Source organism: Macaca thibetana, chromosome 7, assembly GCF_024542745.1.
Source record: "Macaca thibetana thibetana isolate TM-01 chromosome 7, ASM2454274v1, whole genome shotgun sequence".
Taxonomy (NCBI): domain Eukaryota; kingdom Metazoa; phylum Chordata; class Mammalia; order Primates; family Cercopithecidae; genus Macaca; species Macaca thibetana.
The window spans coordinates 57,228,674-57,250,915 of record NC_065584.1 but is presented as its reverse complement, the minus strand read 5'-3'; the positions used below and the strand labels follow the sequence as shown (position 1 = coordinate 57,250,915).

Below are 22,242 nucleotides of genomic sequence, written 5' to 3'. Positions count from 1 at the left end.
ACCATTGGGTGAAAGTTGTTGGGGAGCAAGGTCGTCACAGTTTCAAATATCACCCCACAGATTATTAAGTATAAAGGAGAAAATCATTTTTACAATTGAGAAATATGGTAGACCCATCTTAACTAAGGAATTAAAACTGATAGAACCAATTAGGGGACAAAAATGACATCATATCCTTCCTGATGGGAGCTAGTGTGAAGAACATAGCTTCACCCATGCAGTGTTCTTACTGAAAACATTTAACCTGTATCAAATAATTTGGAAACAGCCAGTTAGTCTAAGTCAAAGCACATTCCGCAAAACAGATGGCCTGGACTTTTCAAAAATGTCAGCATCATGAAAGATGAAATAAGAGAATAAAGAAGGTGGAAAACTTTCAGATGAAAGGAGACTAAAGAGGTATGGCAATGGGCCGGGCGTGGTGGCTTACACCTGTAATCCCAGCAGTTTGGGAGGCTAAGGCAGGTGGATCACAAGGTCAGGAGTTCGAGACTAGCCCGTCCAAGATAGTGAAACCCCGTCTCTACTGAAAATACAAAAATTAACCGGGCGCGGTGGCAGGTGTCTGTAATCCCAGCTACTCGGAAGGCTGAAGCAGGAGAATCACTTGAGCCCAAGGGGCGGAGGCTGCAGTGAGTCGAGATTGCACCAGTGCATTCCAGCCTGGGCAACAGAGCAAGACTCCGTCTCAAAAAAAAAAAAAAAAAAAAGAGTCATGGCAATGTACAGTCACTGAATAGATCCTGGATTAAAAAATAACTATACACACACACATATATATAGTTATTTCATTATATATATAGTTATATAACCATTATTAGGATAATATGAGAAATTTGAACATAGAGTATATATTAGATAATAGTATTGAATCAGTGATAAATTTATTGAGTATGGAAATCATAATGTGATTATATAGAAGAACATCTTTGCTTCAGGAGATCATGCTAAATATTTAGGTAGATGGCTCAGCCAAAAAAGTGTGTGTGAGAGCGGAAGAAAAAGAGATAGAGGCAGAAATAGAAATAAAGGAAGTGTAGGCACAATGGCTCATACATGTAATCCCAGGGCTTTGGCAGGCTGAGGTGGGAGGATTGCTTGAGGCTGGGAGTTGGAGACCAGCCTGGGCAACATAGTAAAATCTTATCTCTACAAAAAACAAATAAATTAGCCAGGCACTAGGGCTCACATGTCTGTAATATCAGCAACTTAGGAGGCTGAGGCAGAAGGATCACTTGAGCCCAGGATTTCAAGAATACAGTGAGTCATGATTGTGCCACTGCACTCCAGCTTGGGCAACAGAGTGAGACTGTCTCTAAAAAGAAAGAATGAAAAAAAGACAGAAAGGAAATGCAGCAAAATTCTAACAAGTTGATGAACTAATCTAGCTAAGGGTATGCAGGTATTTATTGCACTATTCTCTGTACTTCTGTACATCTTGTAAACACAAGATTCGTTTTTTCTCAGAATAAAAGTTTGTAGGAAAACCCCCAGGACACTTTACATAAAATTCTGATTTCTGGATTTTTTAAAAAAGACTCTGGCTGGACATGGGGGGGGTCATGCCTGTAAACCCAGCACATTGGGAGACCAAGGCAGGAGGATTGCTTGAGCACAGGAGTTTGAGACCAGCCTGGGCAACAAGGAGAAACCCCATCTCTACAAAGAATACAAAGAATTGGCTGGGTGCGGTGGCTCACACCTGTAATCCCAGCACTTTGGGAGGCTGAGGTGGGTGGATGACCTGAGGTCAGGAGTTTGAGACCAGCCTGGCCAACATGGTGAAACCCCATGTCTACTAAAACCACAAAAATCAGCCAGGTGTGGTGGGCACCTGTAATCCCAGCTACTCAGGAGGCTGAGGCAGGAGAATCACTTGAATCTGGGAGGTGGAGGTTGCAGCGAGCCAAGATCGCATCACTGTACTCCAGCCTAGAAGACAGAGCAAGACTCCATCTCAAAAAAAAAAAAAAAAAAAAAAAGAATACAAAGAATTAGCCTGGTGTGGTGATGCATGCCTGTAGTCCCAACTATTCAGGAGGCTGAAGTGGAAGGATCACCTGAGCCCTGGAAATTGAGGCTGCAGTGAGGCCATCATTGTGCCACTGCACTCCAGCCTGGGCAACAGAGTGAGATCCTGTCTTACAAAAACAAAATGGAGGGGGGTGGTGGGCCTGGTGCGGTGGCTCATGCCTGTAATCCCAGCACTTTGGGAGGCCGAGGCAAGTGGATCACCTGAAGTCAGGAGTTCACAACTAGCCTGTCCAACATGGTGAAATCCCACCTCTACTAAAAATACAAGAAATTAGTTGGGCGTGGTAGTGGGTGCCTGTAATCCCAGTTACTCAGGAGGCTGAGGCAGGAGAATCGCTTGAGCCTGGGAGGCAGAGGTTGCAGTGAGCCCAGATCACATCATTACACTCCAGCCTGGGTGACAAGACCAAGACTCTGTCTCAAAAAAAAAAAAAAAGACTGAAAACCCAGCACCCTAGGCTTGCAGTCTGTGGTGCTGAGCAGTGGCTGTCCACTTTAGATGAGACATGAGGACTCCAGTTTGCCCCAGTCTCCACCTCTCCATCTTGCCCTATATTCAGGCTGCTTCCCTCATTTATGTTAACAGTGTGATTCCACAGACATTTGGGTTTGTTAATCTATAATCCATAATAGAAAATGCTGACCTCAGCTAAAACAATAGACATATGTTATTAATCCACCTCAACAAGCCAATTAAACAATTTAAAGAGAGGGAGCCTAGAAATGACTCCTATTAGCAACAGCAGGACTAAATTCTTAAAGATGTTACAGGATTTTCCACAAGATTTTTTTGGTTGTTTTTGTTTTTTGTTTTTTTGAGACTGAGTCTCGCCCTGTTGCCCAGGCTGGAGTGCAATGGCTCTATCTTGGCTCACTGCAACCTCCACCTCCCAGGTTCAAGCGATTCTCCTGCCTCAGCCTCCCGAGTAGCTGGGGTTACAGGCACATGCCACCAAACTTGGCTAATTTTTTGTATCTTTAGTAGAGATGGGGTTTCACCATGTTGGCCAGGCTGGTCTCAAACTCCTGACCTCATGATCCACCTGCCTCAGCCTCCCAAAGTGCTGGGATCACAGGCATGAGCCACTGTGGCTGGCCAAGGTTTTTACTGAGTTAGGAAACACTCCTTCAGCTAATATTTGAGGAGCAGAAGCCCTTCCAACTGTGAAAGTTCTAATTAGATTCTAAAGCTAGCGAGCATTTACATGGTACTCTGTTAGCATTTAGTGGATGTGGCCCTGGCACAGAGCATATTCAATTAAGCACTTAATAAATGCTTTGGATAACAGGCAACTTTGACAGTCCTGCTTCTTAGAGCATGTGCCTGTCACCATGATGGTAATGTGCCCAGCAGGATTTCTGGTCTGCTCTTTGAAGACAGTGAGCCTCTTGGGGGTACTGTGTGAAGAGCTTTGTCTCTAGCGTCTCCATTGGCCACAGCACCACGTTAAAATCTCACCTTCTGCCTTTCCGTCTGTGCTTTCCTCTTCTATACTATTACTCCCTTTGACTCTCTACTTTCCTGCCCTTGCATCCTTGAGGCTGCTTGACTGCTGTTAGATGTTTGACCCAAGAGCCCTCTGCTCTCCTCAGCAAAAATTCAGCAAAGCAATGCCAAACAGGGACATAAATCATAGCAATAAGGTGGGCCAGGCTCCAGGAAGCACTAGAGCTTGCCCAAGGTCGCTCCACAGCTTCAAGCATGATCAGAAACTGAAGTCCCATGGCCGGATGTGATGGCTCATCCCTGTAATCCCAGCACTTTGGGAGGCCAAGGGAGGCGGATGACAAGATCAGGAGTTTGAGACCAGCCAGGACAACACAGTGAAACCCTGTCTCTACTAAAAATACAAAAATTAGCTGGGTGTGGTGGCGTGCCCCTGTAATCCTATCTACTGGGGAGGCTAAGGCAGGAGAATCACTTGAACCCTGGAGGCGGAGGTTGCAGTGAGCCAAGATTGCAGCACTGCACTCCAGCCTGGGCAGCAGAGTGAGACTGTCTCCAAAAAAAAAAAAAAAAAAAAAGAGAGAGAGAAGGGAGGGGGAGGGGAGGAGAGGGGACCAGACTGCTGAAGTCCCTAACTGCAGCTCCTGTCCCCATTCAGTCACACAGCCCCTGTCCCTTCTAGAAGGCTACTGATGAAAGCGGACAGCAGGGAAAAAAGGGATGTTCTGGACATTCAGAAGGTTACTACTATTCATGATGAATTAAAATCAAATGAGAGCATACTTCTGGCATCTAGGATACACTCAACAGTCCCACTCACCCACACCCCATGCACCTTTTTTCATTTCTTTCCCCCAAAGAGTCATTTTACACATTTTTTCTAATCACTTACCAATGAAATTTTAATATCACAAATATACTATATATCTGTATATGAACCATATGTATATCTGTGCTTTAAACAATAAAAAAGTTAGACTTTTTTGTCACCTGCCAAGAACCAATTTTCCCCCTTTAGGAGTGACCTTGTTCTCATTATTAATCTCTGCATTACGTTGTGATATTTATAATTAATTTTCAAATGGACATTTCCCCTCATGCTTATTCTCATCTTTGTAGGTGGCAAACCATAACTTTTAGCCTTCTAAAATAGTCCATAGGGTTATGGAATGAGAGATGGAAAGAACTGCTGCTCCAGCTAGAATCTGTACTCAGGCCTCCACAGAAGCCACGAATCTCACAGCTAAGGCCTTGCTGGAGAATGGGCAGTATAAATTCTGAGGACCAGTCATGGGGAGACTTCAGAGTATGGTGTTTGGTATAAAGTGATGGATGGTTCTGGTACGGGCAAACCACATGGCATGAACCTGGGGACAGAGAGAACTGTTTCTGCATTCCAGCCTACTGACCGGGATGCCTTGGCAAATCATTAACCACACTGAATCCATTGGTAAAACGGGATAACAATATCTACCTTCTAAGGTTGTTAGCAGTGTAATTTGTGCATCCCAGGTAACAACGACACTTGGCAGTTTGTCCAGATTTACTAGGTCCCTTGCCCCTACCTGCCACAGAGCAGTAGATGATTCCTTCTCTTTGTCTGTCTTGTTTTTCTTGTTTTCTGGAGGGAGACCTGTCACGGACAATGTTCCAGCTGCTGCTCTCAGCCCTTGACCAATGCTGGTCTAATATATTTTAACGCCCCCATACCACCTGCCATAGGTAGAACATCTGCCCAGAGATCCCACAGTGACACTGTCCTGTCCTTAACCTCCAACTCCGCTAGGAGCATCTACTTTTTCTGCCACTGCTGGCTGAAATTCTTTCTTTCCTCTTCCTACCATTTTCATTCCACAGAGAGAAGATTCAGCAGCATAGGGGCTTGGGGCCTTAGTAACTCAATTATTCTGTTGTATTACACTGTATTTGTATGGTTTGTATTTGTTTTGTATTGGTTTGTATTACTTTGTATTTGTATGGTTTGTATTTGTTTTGAAACACATAGCCCTTTCCTTGCTCCTTTCCGGACACACAGATATTCCCCTAAGGGACTGTGTGGAGTTCAAGTGCATCCGCCTGCTTTATGCAGAACCACTGCCCACTTTCCACCACAGGGCCTGTGATGCTCCAGCCCATCATGCCTGACTTCTTGATTTTTTTTTTTTTTTTTTGGATACAGTGTCTTAATCTGTTGCCCAGGCTGGAGTGTAGCCACACAAATCACGGCTCACTGCAGCCTTGACTCCCAGAACTCAGGTGATCCTCCCACCTCAGCTTCCTGAGTAGCTGGGACTACAGGTGCATGCCACCACACCCAGCTAATTTTTCTATTTTTTGTAGAGATGGGGTTTCACCACATTGCCCCCTCTGGTCTTGAACTCCTGGGCTGAAGAGATCCGCACATCGGCCTCCCAGAATACTGGAATTACTGGCGTGAGCCACCACACCCAGCTCCTGACTTCTTGATTTAAGGTGATTTTCTTTCAGTTACATTGTCTCTCTCTGCAATCTGACTTCTGTTATGACCACCCTACCTCTCATCCAATAAATCCTTAATATATTTAAACCTGAGTTATGGAAAGGAGTTGAATTCACGTAGAGTCCATGTATCATACGCAAATCAGAAGACGGTGAATACCCTGGTGGAAGAAGTTCCACCCCATAGCTTGGAGCCCGCTGTGGATCCTGTTACAGAAAGATTAAGGAGAGTGTATGTAAAGAATCTAGCAGTCTCACTCGGTCACCCAGGCTGGAGCACAAGGGCACGATCTCGGTTCACTGGAGCCTCTGCCTCCCAGGTTCAAGCGATTCTCCTGTCTCAGACAGGAGTAGCTGGGATTACAGGCGCCTGGCACCACGCCTGGCTAGTTTTTGTGTTTTTGTGTTTTTAATACAGATGGGGTCTCACCATGTTGGCCTCAAGCTCCTGACCTCAGGTGATCCGCCCGTCTTGGCCTCCCAAAGTGCTAGGATTACAAGCGTGAACCACCGTGCCCGGCCTAAATTGTCTTTTTTTATGCAATGATATTGAAGTTTGGTATGGTTCAGGTTAGTAACTCAAGGTCATGGGTCCAGTAATTCTCTCCCTCCTCCAACATCAAGTTTTTTCTCTACTGGATTTATTTACAACTTTAGCATACAAATGTACTTCTCACTTGTAGTTAAAAACAGCAACCACAAAAAAACCTCTCTTCAGCCCACATCTTTACAAACACCTCTGCCCCATTTTTGTCTTCCTTTTATAATAAAACTCTTCAAAACAGTTGCCCATATCACTATCTCCACTTCGTTCTTCTCGTCTCTCTTAAACCTCTGCTGATGAAGGTTTCATTCCTCTCCACTCACACAGCTCTTGTCAAGGTCACCAAAGACCCTCACATGATCAAAGCCAATGGCTAATCCTAAATCTACTAATGGAGACCTCTGACACCACAGAGCATCCCCTCACTCTTGAGCTATCTTCTTTACTAAGCTTTTAAGAACACTGTGGTCAGGCGCAGTGGTTCACACCCATAATCCTAGCACTTTGGGAGGCCAAGGCAGGCGGATCGTTTGAGGTCAGGAGTTTGAGACCAGCCTGACCAACATGGTGAAACCCCATCTCTACTAAAAATACAAAAAGTGGCCAGGTGTAGTGGCAGGCACCTCTTATCCCAGCTACTTGGGAGGCTGAGGCAGAAGAATCTCTTGAACCTGGGAGGCGGAGTTTGCAGTGAGCTGAGATTGTGCCACTGGTGGCAGAGCGAGACTGTCTCCAAAAAATAAATAATAATGATAATAAAGAAAGAACATTGTTCTATGGGGTTTCCTACCATGCAGATCGCCTCTTCTTGCCTCCCTTGCTGGTTCCTTGTCATCTTCCTGACCCCCAAGGGCTGGGTACACTAAGCTTCCACCTTCAGTACCTGTCCCTCCATCCCACATGGTGACCACCTCCGGTCCCACAGCTTTAAATACCATCGATAAGCTTATGTACCCCAACTTTATCTGTCTCCAACCTGGACTTCTTCTGACTGCCAGACTTGTGTAGTCAACTGCCTACTTTACAAGTCTCTTTGGGTTCACAATTCAAACTTAACCTGTCCAAAACAGAGCTCTTTATTTCCTTTCCACCAATTTTGCACCTAGGTCTCTATCACAGTGAACGATCTCTTCATTCTTCCAGTCACTCAGTCAACAACCTTGAAATTGTTCTTGATTTCTCATCCAATCATTAGATTCCTATGTGCTCTTCTTTCAGAAGAAATCTAGAATATGACCTGATCCTGCTGGACCCTGGCTTCCCCCTTTCTTCTCTCCCTGGCCTGTTAGCACCCACTGGGCATCTTGGCCAAGACACTGGGGTTATTACCTGTGTTCCCTCAATATACTGTGCTTTCCACTTATGCACCTTTTCCTAGGATAGAGTGTCTGCCTGGAATGCCTTATCTCTCATTCCACGTTTCCCTAAACATTTCAAAGTTCAGCTCAAACATGCCCCCAGTCACTTTATTTTCACCATTCAACAAGCACCTAAAGAGTTCCTACCAGACAAGGGTACACATGCCCTGCTCACTGGAACCAGTCTATAAGGAGTGAGAGCCAAAGGGCAACTCATCTTACCTCCCTTCCAAGAGCCGAGCTGCTGAAAGACAGGGTGTACAACTTTGCATAAACATCATTGTAGGCACAACTGGGACTCTATGAGTATTTACTGAATCCATAAATGGAGAAAATAAAATGTTCATTCACCATACCCTCAATTTACCTACTCAGCAAATATTTATTAAGTATCTTTATTTTATAACAGAGAGGGTCTCACTCTGTCACCCAGGCTAGAGTACAGTGGCCTACTCATAGCTCACCACAGCCTTGAACTGCTGGGCTTAAGCCATCCTCTTGCCTTGGCCTCCTTCCTAAGTAGCTAGGACCACAGGCATGCACCACCATGCCCAGTCTAGTACATATTATGTGTTAGGAATATCACACAACTCTGAAAAGTTACAGCTTTAAAGAACAGACTCTACCTCTAATCTAGTCCCACCACTTCATAGAGATCGGGGGTGTCTACGTCTGTGCACTTAATCTGGAGAGTGGGGTGCTGCATGCTTTGAAATCAGGATCATGTGCACACAACCCCATCCTTTGGAGGATATCAATATTCAGTTCAGAGAACACATTTGACTTCCCAATTTATTGGCAACATCCACCTTTTTTTTTTTTTTTTTTTTGAGAGGGAGTCTCGCGCTGTCTCCCAGGCTGGAGTGCAGTGGCCGGATCTCAGCTCACTGCAAGCTCTGCCTCCCGGGTTTGCGCCATTCTCCTGCCTCAGCCTCCCCAGTAGCTGGGACTACAGGCGCCCGCCACCTCGCCCGGCTAGTTTTTTGTATTTTTTAGTAGAGACGGGGTTTCACTGTGTTAGCCAGGATGGTCTCGATCTCCTGACCTCATGATCCGCCCGTCTCGGCCTCCCAAAGTGCTGGGATTACAGGCTTGAGCCACCGCGCCCGGCCAACATCCACCTTTTTTAAGAGCTTATTTTGTTAACTTTTTTTTTTCAATCCAACAATAACATTTTTGGGAGGCCTAGATGTGCCAACTAGTGTGCTTTGGGGATACAGAGCTACAGAGGCAAGGTCTCCATCCTGGAAGAACTCAATTAATTTGGGGAGCTATCACTGTTAATGTAGTATTGATAAAGTGTGGTGAGAGATTTGAAAGGAGCATTCACAAAAGTAATCTGCAGAATCAGAAAAAGTATCTTTCTGCAAGAAACAGATTTTCTTTCAGGTCAATGAACCCTTTGAAATGTAATGATCACCTCCTCCCCTAGGAAAGCCTGAGGAAGAGAAAATGCCTACCGGCCTCTCCCTGTGTACAGAGAGGGTAAGGGTAGAGTGACCCGGGCAGGGGGATGGTCAGACACTGCAGGTCTCACCCCTGCCTATGGGAGCACTCCCCTGGGGGACTTGGGAAGCATCTCCTCTCAATACATAATATCCTGTTGGCTAAGAACATTCCAAACCTAAATAGAGAAGTTGCCCTGTTATCCACCCATTTCAATTTGTCCAAAGCTTGCTGCTTTCCATTTAGGTTCCTTATCTAGAAGTGACCCCACACACTTATCCATGGGTAAAAGATTTGTAGAGTGATCTGGAGAAACTGCAGAAGCAAGAATAATAGTAAATCCCCTGGAAGTTTCATTCATCTGTCTCTCACCATGTTGCTCTTCCCTCCTCATGTAGTTAGTTACACAGGTCAGAACACAGAGGCCATAACTGAAACAAAGTTGACCTCCACGGTATTCATTACATGTCACCTTTCACATTGGGATTTGGATTTCACCTTCACAGAAGTTCTGTAAAGAGGTCTCTCCATTAGAGGCACACACACTTTTAGCTTGTAATAAATACCTTTCCCCCCTCCGATATCATGGTATTTTTAGGGTTAACTAATAAACAGTTGAAAAGTGATCAGACCAGGCTCGTTGGATCATGCCTGTAATCCCAGCACTTTAGGAGGCCAAGGTGGGAGGATCGCTTGAGGCCAGGAGGTCCAGACCAGCCTGGCCAACATAGCGAGATCCCATTTCTACAAAACATTAAAAAAAAATAGAAAGTGATCATTTCACTTCTTTAAGAAGAACACTTCTTTTTAGAAATGAGACATGATGATGCTCAGCAGTAAATATATATGAGGTGTAATGAGACCTGTGAGCTTCCTGGCAGTGTGAAAACAGGTAAATGGTTAATTCTCTTAAAAGACTGAGTATACCAATAGAAAATACCTTAGAAGTTTAAAAATCAACAATGCTAGGCAAAATTGAATTGTCTTACATTCCTATACTATCAAATTGTGATGGTCCTTGAAAACCCAGGTCTACAGGTGGGAAACTATTGAGAAGAAAAATAAAATATACCATAGCATCTCTAAAAGTGAATGCCACCTTACCTGGCACTTTTGTTTCTGCTTTCTAGTTCATTATATAATTAGTGACTTGTGCACAGATATCCCATTTGTGTCACTGAAGTCAAAAGGCTATGAAGTAAGATGTAACCATGTCCCATGACATTCTTTTAACATAACATGACTCACTTTATTTCTTTCATCCCTAAAAATTCACTTTAAAGAAAAAGTGGAGCCTGGAGCAGTGGCTAGAACCTGTAATCCCAGCTACTCAGGAGGCTGAGGCAGAAGGATGGCTTGAGCCCAGGAGTTCCAGGCTGCAGTGAGGTATGATCACATCGCTGCACTCCAGCCTGGGTGACAGAGTGAGATCCTGTCTGGAAAAAGAAAAAAGGAAAAGTGAATCAATTACCTTGAGCATTCGGATTTCCCGAAGGGCGATTTTCTTTATGACAGGGTCGTCTTCTGATTCCAGAAACTTCTTGATGGCCACAATCTGGCCCGTGTCCCTATTTCTACATTTGAAAACAACTCCATAGGATCCTTCTCCAATTTTCCCAATTTTTTCATACTTCTCCATCATAGAGGAATAAATCTTCTTAAAATGGATCTTCAGCTGGGAGTGGTGGCTCACGCCTGTAATCCCAGCACTTTGGGAGGCTAAGGCAGGCAGATCACCTGAGGTCAGGAGTTCGAGACGAGTCTGGCCAACATAGTGAAACCCCGTCTCTACTAAAGATACAAAAAATTAGCCGGGTGTAGCGATGGGCGCCTGTAATCCCAGCTACTCAGGAGGCTGAGGCAGGAGAATCGCGAGAACCCAGGAGGCGGAGGTTGCAGTGAGCCGAGACAGCACCACTGCACTCCAGCCCGGGCGACAGGGCTAGACTCCGTCAAAAAAACAAACAAACAAAAAACAGATCTTCACATAGTTTGAAAACGTCGCTTATAAAATATTGGCACGAACGGACTGCACTAGAGCCCCACCCAACGATGAGTGCTCGTCACGGGCCTAGAACAGAACAGGACATGTTAAGGAACAAAGCGTGGACCCGTGTCGGCAATGGCAACGCGATCAGGAGTAACAGCCTAGAGTTAGCTGCCTCCAATAACCCAATTTTAATCGCCCGTTAAATACCCTGTAAGTTAAAATGTAACTTGCCATCCTAAAACGAGCCGAGCTGTAAGATAATCTATCTTTTTAACGTTATCGTTCATCCGATCTAAGACACCTGAGCTGGCTGGAGCACGGGGAGAGCTAAGGGCTTCCCCGGTTCTAATTTCGGGTCTCATTTCCCTGCGGCAAGAAGACACCTCCCGGCTCTCCCCGGGGCGGCGGCGAGGCTGGGCCGCAGGGGACCACCACGCGCCCCTAGTCCGCGGGACCGATAAAACCCTCCCGCGCCCGGACGTGCCCCCCAGCCGCGCCGCGCAGCGTGCAGCGGTGCCACGTGTTGGCCCGGCACGGCCCGCGCTCCTAGCCCGCCCGGGACTCACCGCGCCGCGGCAGTCTGGGCCGGGCCTGGCTCCCGCCTCGCCTTCTTTCGCCCGGCTCGGCTCGGTTCGGCGTGCCTCGGCCCGAGATCCCTATGGGAACCGGCCCCCGCCCCGGGTCGGCCTGGGCGGGGCCGTAGCGTCCCCGCTTCCCACCCCCTGCCCGGCCCAGCCCGGCCGCCGTCCCGGCTGCAGGGAAGGGCCCCGGGGGGCCGCCCTTAGTCCACGGGAGCTGTCCTGACCGCGGGCCGAGTCCCTGCACGTCCTGCTGCCGGGAGAGCAGACCTGCTAGATTTGCAAACTTCCGCAGGCCGTGCAAAGCGCAACTGTAACCGCGTCTGCGGGGAAGACGCCTGCGCTAGGAGCCCCTCCTGAGCGGTCCACATTTCCCTGGAACAGCCGTCCCCACACCTCAGAACCGCGGTTATTCCCTTTGGTCCCTTGGAGGCAGCTTCTGTGTCTGTGCTGATCAGTGCTGCGGCGTCAGTGAATGAATGAGAGGGAGAAAGGAAAGAAGAGGAAGGCGTGACCGCAGAAATTGGTTAAAGTCAGCACTTTCCTCCTAAAGCAGGGAAGGTTCCACTGTAGTCTTCTGCTGTGGGACCCTTCTGGTGTGGGAGGTGGAAGCTTACAGAGCCTGCCTTAATTGTTTTCGGTTCCTTTCCCCCATCCTTCTCCCGACGGACTCCTGCTGCTCTGATCTGACACACTGGCAGGAAGCGGATGGACCTGTGGAAATCATGAAATCATGTCAGTTGCCACTGGGCAGACTGCCTCACACTTTGTCATCCGCCCCGTTCCCGGTGCCAGCATCAATGCGGGTATTTGCCCTGGAAGCAGTACCCGAGGAGAGAAAATTAACACAGTGTCTATGAAACGGGAGTCAATCCCGTGTCAAGCAGCATGCTACTAAATGTAAACCCAGGTAGGGTTCAGAAAGGAGCCTGGAGCTGAGGAGGGAGGGCTGGTGGTTGCCCTGGAAACCCAGTACAGGGATGGCCTAGAGGTGGTCTGTGAACAGAAATTGTTTGCAAATGGCAACCACTGATCTGTTTTCTGTCTCTATAGTTTTGCCTTTTCCAGAATGTCATGAAAATGGAATCAGACCGTATGTAGCCTTTTGAGGATAGTGGATCTCCCCCGCCACCCCAACTCTAGTGAGCTTTCAGATGAGATTGTAGCCGCAGATGACAATGTAAGTTCAATCTTGTGAGAGACCTTGAGCCAGGAGCACCCAGCTAAGCCATACCTGGGTTCCTGACCTCTAGAAACTGAAATATGTTTGCTGTTATGTTTTGGGGTAATTTGTTATGCAGCCATATATATCTAACACAGAAGCCCTTTTATTAATAGGAGGCTGAGAAAGTTCACTTTCATTCCTAGTTTGCTTAGTTGTGTTTTTGTTTGCTTTTTAAAATTATGAATGGACATTGAATTTTATCAAATGCATTTCTTCATCTATTGAGATGATCATTTGCTTTTTCTTTCTTTTCTTTTCTTTTCTTTTCTTTTCTTTTCTTTTCTTTTCTTTTCAACTGAGAGGGGGTCTCGCTCTGTCACCCAGGCTGGAGTGCGGTAGTGTTATCACTGCTCACTGTACCCTTGAACTCCTGGGCCTAAGCAATCCTCCTACTTCTGCCAGGCCTGAGTAGCTGGAATTATAGGTGTTCACCACCTAATTGTTTTTATGTAGTCTGTTGATACAGTGAATTACATTGATTTTTAGATGTTAAACCAACCTTTTGTTCCTGGGATAAACCCAACTTATTTATGATTTTATCATTTTAATATATTGCCGGGCACGGTGGCTCACGCCTGTAATCCCAACACTTTGGGAGACCGAGGCGGCGGATGACGAGGTCAGGAGATGAGACCATCCTGGCTAACACGGTGAAACCCCATCTCTACTAAAAAAATACAAAAAATTAGCCGGGCTTGGTGGTGGGCGCCCGTAGTCCCAGCTACTCAGGAGGCTGAGGCGGGAGAATGGCGTGAACCCGGGAGGCGGAGCTTGCAGTGAGCCGAGATTGTGCCACTGCACTCCAGCCTAGGCAACGGAGCGAGAGTCCATCTCAAAAAAGAAAAAAAAAAAAAAAAATATATATATATATATATATTTTTTTTTTTTTTTTGCTGGATTTGATCATTAATATTTTATTGGAAATTTTTACATTCATGTTTTGAGAGATATTGATGTATAGTTTTCTTGTAATGTCTGCTAATTTTGGCATCAGGATAATACTGATCTCAAAAAATGAGTTGGGAAGTGTTTCTCTTCCCTTTTATTTTCTAGAGACGTTTATATTAAATTGGTATTATTAATTCCTTAAATGTTTGGAAGAATTTTTTTTTTTTTTTTTTTTTTTTTTTTTTTTTTTGAGACAGAGTCTTGCTCTTTCATCCAGGCTGGAGTGCAGTGGTGCGATCTTGGCTCACTGCAACCTCCGCCTCCTGGGTTCAATCAATTCTCCTGCCTTGGCCACCCAGGTAGCTGGGATTACAGGCATGTGCCATCACTCTCGTTTTTTTTTTTTTTTTTTTTTTTTTTTTTTTTGTATTTTTTGTAGAGATGAGGTTTCACCACGTTGGCCAGGCTGGTCTTGAACTCCTGACCTCAGATTATCTGCCCGCCTTGGCCTCCCAAAGTGCTGGGATTATAGGTGTGAGCCACTGTGCCTGGCATTTGGAAGAATTTGCCAGTAAAGTCACTTAGGTCTAGAGTTTTCTTTGTTGAAATTGTTTTAATTACAAATTCTATTTTTAAAATAAAATATTCAGGATGTCTAATTCTTATTCAGAAAGCTTTGGTAGTTTGTGTCTTTCAAGGTGTCTGTTTCACCTAAAGAATTAAATTTCTAGGCATTAAGTTGTTCAATATAATAATATTACATTATTACTATTTTAATGTCTGTAAGATCTATAGTAGTGTTCTAGATTTTATTCTCAATATTGGTAAATTTTGTCTCCTTTAAGGCCTATCAATTTTATTGATCTTTTAAGAAAACACCAGCTTTTGATTTAATTGATTTCCTCTATTGTTTATCTGTTTTTCAATTTTATTAATTTCATCTCTTTATTATTTTCTTCCTTTGCTTGCTTGGTTTTAGCTTTTCTTTTCTTTTCTTTTTTTTTTTTTTTTTTTGAGATGGAGTCTCGTTCTATTGCCCAGGCTAGAGTGCAGTGCTGAGATCTTGGCTCACTGCAGCCTCCGCCTCCAGGGTTCTAGCAATTCTCCCGCCCTAGCCTCTCGGGTAGCTGGGATTACAGGCGTGCGCCACCACACCCGGCTAATTTTTGTATTTTTTAGTAGAGAAGGGGTTTCGCCATGTTGGCCAGGCTGGTCTCAAACTCCTGACCTCAGGTGATCCACCCACCTCGGCCTCCCAAAGTGCCAGGATTACAGGTGTGAGCCACTGCACCTGGCCTAGATACTTTTTCTAGGTTGTTTTGTTTATTTGTTTGTTTTTAAGATGTAAGCTTAAAACATTAATTTTAGATCTTCGTGTGTGTGTGTGTGTGTGTGTGTGTGTGTGTGTGTGTGTAGAGGTCTCACTCTGTTGCCCAGGCTGGAGTGCAGTGGCCTAATCACAGCAACCTTAAACTCTTGGGTTCAGGCTCTCTTGTAGCTAGAACTACAGGCTCACACCACCCCACTTAGCTAATTTTTTTACTTTTTTGTAGAGATTGGGGTATCTCTATGTTGCCCAGGCTGGTCTCAAATTCCTGCCTCAAGCAATCTTTCCATCTCGGCCTCCCAGAGTGCTGAGATTATAGGCATGAACCACCATGACTGACCTGTTTCCTTTTCTAATGTAAGCTTTTTTTTCTTTCTAAGACAGTCTTGCTCTGCCACCCAGGCTGGAGTTCAGTGGTGCAATCTCGGCTCACTGCAATCTCTGCCTCCCAGGCTCAGGCGATCCTCTTGCCTCACCCTCCCAAGTAGGTGTGCCACCACGCCTGGCTAATTTTTGCATTTTTTGTAGAGACAGGGTTTCACCATATTGCCTAGGCTGGTCTCCAACTACTGAGCTCAGGTAATCTGCCTGCCTCAGCCTCCCAAATTGCTGGGATTACAGGCATGAGCCACTGCACCCCGCCTTCTAATATAAGCCTTTAATGCCATATTTTTTCCTGTAAGCACCACTTTAAATACATCACAGAAATCTTGATATGTTGTATTATCATTTTCATTCAGTTCAAAATATTTTCTTTTTTTTTTTTTTTTTTTTTGAGATGGAGTCTCACTCTGTCACCCAGGCTAGAGTGCAATAGCATGATCTCAGCTCACTGCAACCTCCGCCTCCCGGGTTCAAGCTATTCTCCCACCTCATCCTCCCAAGTAGCTGGAACTACAGGCACGCACCACCACACCCAGCTAATTTTTGTATTTTTAGTACAGACAGGGTTTCATCATATTGGCCAGGCTGGTCTCAAACTCCTGACCTTGAATGATCCTCCTGCCTTGGCCTCCCAAAGTGCTGGGATTACGGACCTGAGCCACCATACCTGGCCCAAAAATATTTTCCTTGTGTCTTCCTTTTTGACTCATGGGTTATTTTTGTAGTGTGTTAATTTCTAACTATTTGGGGATTCTTAAAGATATCTTTCTGTTATTGATTTCAGTTTAATTCCATTATTTTCAGAGAACTCACTTTATATGACTTAAATTCTTTGAAATGTTTTATTTTGTTTTATGACCCAGAAAGAATATGGTCTATGTTCATGAATGTTTCTTTTTGACAATTTAAAAAAATATTTTGAAATGAAGTGAGAATGTCAGTGTGAATTTCCCCAGAGCTGCATCGTCTGAAGTTCATACCAGGTTAAATCAAGTTTGTGTGGAAAATTAACTTTATGGACTCCACAAGGTTCAGTACCCAAAGAGCCTGGAACTGTACCAGGCCTAGTGGTAGTTAAAGTGGGAGCCAGTGTACTGGTTATTTATGCCCAAGTAGGCAGTGAACCAGAAAGCTAGCATGAGTTGCAGCTGCAAATTGTTTTGTTTGGAGGAATTTGAAACAAAATATTAGAGAACAACTTTAAAAAGGAGATAAACAGTCGCTGTCACCACTTAGCACGAAAGAGAGAAGGTAACATGGCCTCTAGACTAGTCAAACTGACAGTCCTTTCTGTTGGCAGGTGCGACACTGGTTTTGATATCAAAGAAGTATATCCTGGAAAGTATAGCTCTTGGGAATCTCAGAAATGGTCTGTTCTGTGGGGGCTTTTTCTCAAGCCAGTGCAAAGTGAAACAGCATTATATTCTGCTAACAGTGATCTTTTCTTTGCAGTTCTGTATAATTAGCAAGAACACTTCAGTGTTCTTAGAACAGTACAAACCGTACTATGGTATTTTAATCGTTTAAAGAAAAATAAACATTCAGTAGAGTAACACATAGTCATAGAAAAAGCCTGGAATTTGGAGTCAGAAGACCAGGATTTCTAGCTTCTTCCTGGTGTTTGATCTTGTGCAAGATAATTACTATTGCCTATACAATAACAATATTATTTAATGAGTGCTTACTTTGTGGCAGGCATTATGCTAAGAATATTTGACCCATGAGCCTCACAGTAACCCCAGGAGATAGGCAGTAATATTATCCTGAGCTTTCAGATGACTCTCATTGAGTCAGAGAGGAAAAGTAACTAGCCTAAGGACACCCAGCTAGTGAACTGTGAAGTCAGTATTGGAATGCAGGCAGTTTGACTCCAGAATCTTTTCTCCCAACCATTTTGCTAATACTACCTAATGCATTGGGGTGGTTGGCAGGATTATTGAGTTAATGTGTAGGACATTGAGAGCTGGTGCAAAGCACTTAAAATGATGCACAGTGTGGCACCTTCCTTCTTTGTTTTTAGGCTACTGGGAAGATGAGTCTTGTCTATATGCTTCCTTCTCATGGTAGCTCAGCAACTTCATGTGTGTGCAGCTCCAGCACCAGGAGAATGAACTTCCATGAGATTGGGCAGAATACTGAAGCCTCATCTGAGTGCAGAACCCAGGGCCAATGCTTGAAGCTTGTTTTTTTTTTTTTTTTTTTTTTGAGATGGAGTCTCGCTTTGTTGCCCAGGCTGGAGTGCAGTGGTGCGATCTTGGCTCAGTGCAACCTCTTTATCCCGGGTTCAAGCCATTCTCCTGCCTCAGCCTCCTGAGTAACTGGGATTACAGGCGTCTGCCACCACGCCTAGCTGATTTTTTGTATTTTTAGTAGAGACGGGGTTTCACTATGTTGGCCAGGCTGGTCTCGAACTCCTGACCTCATGATCTGCCTGTCTTGGCTTCCCAAAGTGCTGGGATTACAGGCGTGAGCCACCATACCTGGCCAGCTTTTTTTTCCCCCAGTTATGTTGTAAGGAAAGGGGAGTTGAGTCAATGTCATCTTAAAATGACACTCTACAGCAGCTTGAGGAAATACTTGAATTTACTATCTCTGTTTTAAGTGGAATTGGGAAAGAAATTGATTCTAGAGTCCATACAGACAAAAGCTAATAAGTACCATTTAGGGACACATTTCAGTCTCAGTATCCACATTATCTCTGATCTTTATGACAATTTTACATGGATTTGTTAACTGACTGGGATTATTAACTGGCCTATTTTATGAAAGAAGAAGCTGAGGCTCTGAGAGATTGATCAATAGAGACAAAGTCACCCTGTTATCAAGGGCTGAACACAGGTTTCAAGCCCAACTCTGCCTATTTCCAAAGCCCGTGTTCTTGCGGTGATGAATAGAGTTAGAACAACTAAGAATGCCTTGAGAAGGATCCTCTGTCCTTGGATGCCCTAGAGAGCTAACAGCGGGGCAGACCTGCCAGTCCAATCCAAATTTACAACATCCTGAAGAGAAGCCAGGTGTCAGCTGCATTCTTCTTGACCAGTCACTGCTAGAATGTTACAAAGCCAGGCATGCAAATAACTTTCCCCTTACCTGGAGATAGAAAAGAATGCTGAATTGGCCAGGCACGGTGGCTCATGCCTGTAATCCCAGCACTTTGGGAGGCCAAGCAGGCAGATCACATGAGGTCAGGAGTTCGAGACCAGCCTGGCCAACACGGTGAAACCCCGTCTGTATTAAAAATACAAAATTAGCTAGTCATGATGGTACATGCCTGTAGTCCTAGCTACCTGGGAGGCTGAGGCAGGAGAATCACTGGAACCCAGGGGGCAGAGGTTGCAGTGAGCCGAGATTGCACCACTGTACTCCAGCCTGGGTGACAGAGTGAGACTCCATCTCAAAAAAAAAAAAAAAAAAAAAAAAAAAAAAAAAAAAAAAAAAAAAGACTGCTGAATCAATGTAAATCTGGGAAAATCGATTATAAAAGGAGCCTATCATCTCTGATTTTATAAACAGGCTCAGCCAATAGTAAAGTAAAATGTCTCCATTCTCTGATTAACCTTAGTTATTCTGTATGTATTTTTTCCTTTTAAATATTTATTGTATTTATTTATTTATTTTGAGATGGAGTCTTGCTCTGTCACCCAGGCTGGAGTACAGTGGCACAATCTCCGCTTACTGCAAGCTCCACCTCCCAGAGTAGCTGGGATTACAGGCATGCACCACCATGCCTGGCTAATTTTTATATTTTTAATAGAGATGGGGTTTTACCATGTTGGCCAGGATGGTCTCAAACTCCTGACCACACCGCCTCAGCTTTCCACAGTGTTGGGATTACAGGCGTGAGCCACTGCGCCTGGCCTTTATTGTACTTTATATATGGTGAGCTAGTCCTTTTAAAGCACCTTTTTTCCTAAAATCTTTTGTTTCTGAGTCTTTCTTTCTTTCTTTCTTTTTTTTTTTTTTTTTTTTTTTTGAGACAGGGTCTCACTCTGTCACCCAGGGTGGAGTACAGTGGTACAAGTAGCTGAGACTACAGGTGTGCGCCACCACACCCAGCTAGTTTTTGTGTTTTTTGTAGAGACAGGGTTTCACCATGTTGGCCAGACTGGTCTCGAACTCCTGACCTCAAGTGATCTGCCTGCCTCGACCTCCCAACAGTGCTGGGATTACAGATGTGAGCCACCACACCTGGCCTCTTTTCTGAGTCTTATTAACACTGTTTTTGCATTTCCAGGTTTTCAAAGAACCACCCAGTACTTTCATCAACAAACCCACATGCCAGGAGAGCTCAGCAATATTAACACTAAAGCCCTGGAAGGCTTATGTGGCTAGCCCTGGGCTCCCAGTGAGTGAGTCAATGAATATGATCCTCTCCAGGAAATAAGTCTCAAAACCTCAAGTTGCACATCTATTTGCCACTTTGGACAGTTGGTTGCTAACCATACTTAATCATAAGGCTATCTATGAACATTTCTGCACTATCATGACCTTGGCATCATTATATTCTAGGGAAAAGCCCTGCAAAAGGTAACTTTTCGAGATTGAATAAATAGGAAAGAACATTAATTACTCTCTGAGTTTAGCTTAAAACTGTAACACAGAATCAGCAGTTTGGAAAGCCAACTTTTCCTGCTGACATGTGTCAGACACCATGCTGGGCACTGGAGACTCAGAAGCCACTTTGTCGAGATGAAACACTGTGTTTCCTTGCAGAGCAAACCCTCCTGCCTCCCCCTCAGAGGGGTTCCTCCATGGAGGAAACTAGATAGGAGGACTTAGAGGGCTGGTGTTTATATTGTACTTTTTGTTTTGAAAAACACTTCACAAGAGTCTGTGAAGGAGAGAGGGCACATCTGGCATTTGAGGAAGCAGATACAGAAAATTTAAATGACTCATTCAGAGTCCAAAAGCAAATTTATGACAACAAACAGGCCTAGAACCTGGGTCTTAATTTCAAGTTGCATTCTTCTCACACTACTGTGCAGTTGACTTCAAATTAGGTAGCTCTAATTTTGGTTAAAGAAATATAAATCTACCTTAAAGGAACCCAATATTAAAATAGAAACATCCTTAATATTGTATGACAAAATGGGGAGGAGGGGAGGAAAGGGCAGGAAGTATGAATTATTTGCATTTAAAAATATTTCTCACTTTACATAAAATACACTTAGATTTCTTTTCATACAGATTATCTTAGAAATTTATCCATTCCTTTTTTTTTCTTTGAAATGCTTTCGTTATATTTTCTTGTGGTGAAAAACACGTAACATTAAATTTACTACCTTTTTTTTTTAGACATGAAGTCTTGCTATGTTGCCCAGGCTGAGGTGCAGTGGCTATTCACAGGCAAGATCATAGTTCACTACAGTCTTTTTTTGGCGGGGGGAGGGGGACAGGGACGGGGACGGAGTCTCACTCTGTCGCCCAGGTTGGAGTGCAGTAGCATGATCTCGGCTCATTGCAACCTTTACCCCCAGGGTTCAAGCGATTCTCCTGCCTCAGCCTCATCAGTAGCTGGGATTACAGGTGCCCTCAACCGCTGCCCGGCTAATTTTTTGTATTTTTAGTAGACACAGGGTTTCACCATGTTGGCCAGGATGGTCTCAAACTCCTGACCTCTGGTTATCCACCTGCCTCAGACTCCCAAAGTGCTGGGATTACAGGTGTGAGCCACTGCGCCCAGCCTACAGTCTTGAACTCCTAGAATCAAGTGATCCTCCCATCTCAGTCCCCTGAATAGTTGGGACTATAGGTACATGCCACTGCACCAGGCTCAAAATTTACCATCTTAACCATTTGAAGTGTATAGTTTCATAGTTTAAGTACACTCACATTGTCGTACACAGATCCATAGAACTTTTTCATCTTGCAAGAGTGGAACTCTATACCGACTAAACAGGAATTCCCTCTCCCCTTAGCTCTTGGTTACTCTAACCCAAATCTTCATACTTTCTGTTTCTATGATTTTCATCACTTTAGGTACTTCGTGTGAATGGAATTATATGGTACTTGTCCTTTAGTGACTGGCTTAATTCTCTTAACATAATGTCCTTAAGGTTCATTCATGTTGCAGCATATGACAAGATTTCCTTCTTTTTAAGACTGCTTAATATTCCATTGTGTGTATACACCACATTTTCTTTTCTTTTTTCTTTCTTTCTTTTTTTTTTTTTTTGAGACAGAGTCTCCCTCTGTCGCCCAGTCTGAAGTGCAGTTGTGCGATCTCAGCTCACTGCAAGCTCCGCCTCCCAGGTTCACACCGTTCTCCTGCCTCAGCCTCCTGAGTAGCTGGGACTACAGGTGCCCGCTACCACGCCCAGCTATTTTTTTTTGTATTTTTTAGTTGAGACAGGGTTTCACCATGTTAGTCAGGATGGTCTCGATCTCCTGACCTCATGATCTGCCCGCCTCGGCCTCCCAAAGTGCTGGGATTACAGGCATGAGCCGCCACGCCCGGCCACATTTTCTTTATTCATTCATTTGTGGATGGATATTTGGGTTGCTTCCACCTCTGCAAGGTTTGGCTTTGAATTCTTCTGGGTA

General features: G+C 44.6%; 1 protein-coding gene and 1 long non-coding RNA gene across 4 annotated transcripts in view; one reads left to right on the top strand and one right to left on the bottom strand.

Annotated features, from left to right (window-relative positions):
• The window catches only part of CDKL1 (cyclin dependent kinase like 1), a 66,410-nt gene extending 54,053 nt beyond the window's left edge, over nucleotides 1–12,357 (bottom strand). Inside the window, exons 1-2 of one of the 3 annotated variants that reach the window (XM_050796930.1) lie at nucleotides 12,272–12,357; nucleotides 10,779–11,378 (exon numbers count right to left, since the gene is read on the bottom strand). In XM_050796930.1, coding sequence (XP_050652887.1) covers nucleotides 10,779–10,949 — 171 coding nt within the window. In that variant the 5' untranslated portion in view covers nucleotides 10,950–11,378; nucleotides 12,272–12,357. Of the gene's footprint in view, nucleotides 1–10,778; nucleotides 11,797–11,863; nucleotides 11,953–12,271 lie in introns of those variants that run through there. The other 2 variants (XM_050796931.1, XM_050796929.1) reach the window with 2 other exon arrangements.
• Nucleotides 12,358–12,695: 338 nt separating this feature from the next.
• Nucleotides 12,696–22,014, top strand: LOC126958551 (uncharacterized). The gene is made up of 3 exons (XR_007727217.1): nucleotides 12,696–12,785; nucleotides 12,929–13,055; nucleotides 19,934–22,014. It is a non-coding gene; the product is annotated as an uncharacterized LOC126958551 (long non-coding RNA).
• Nucleotides 22,015–22,242: the final 228 nt, after the last annotated feature.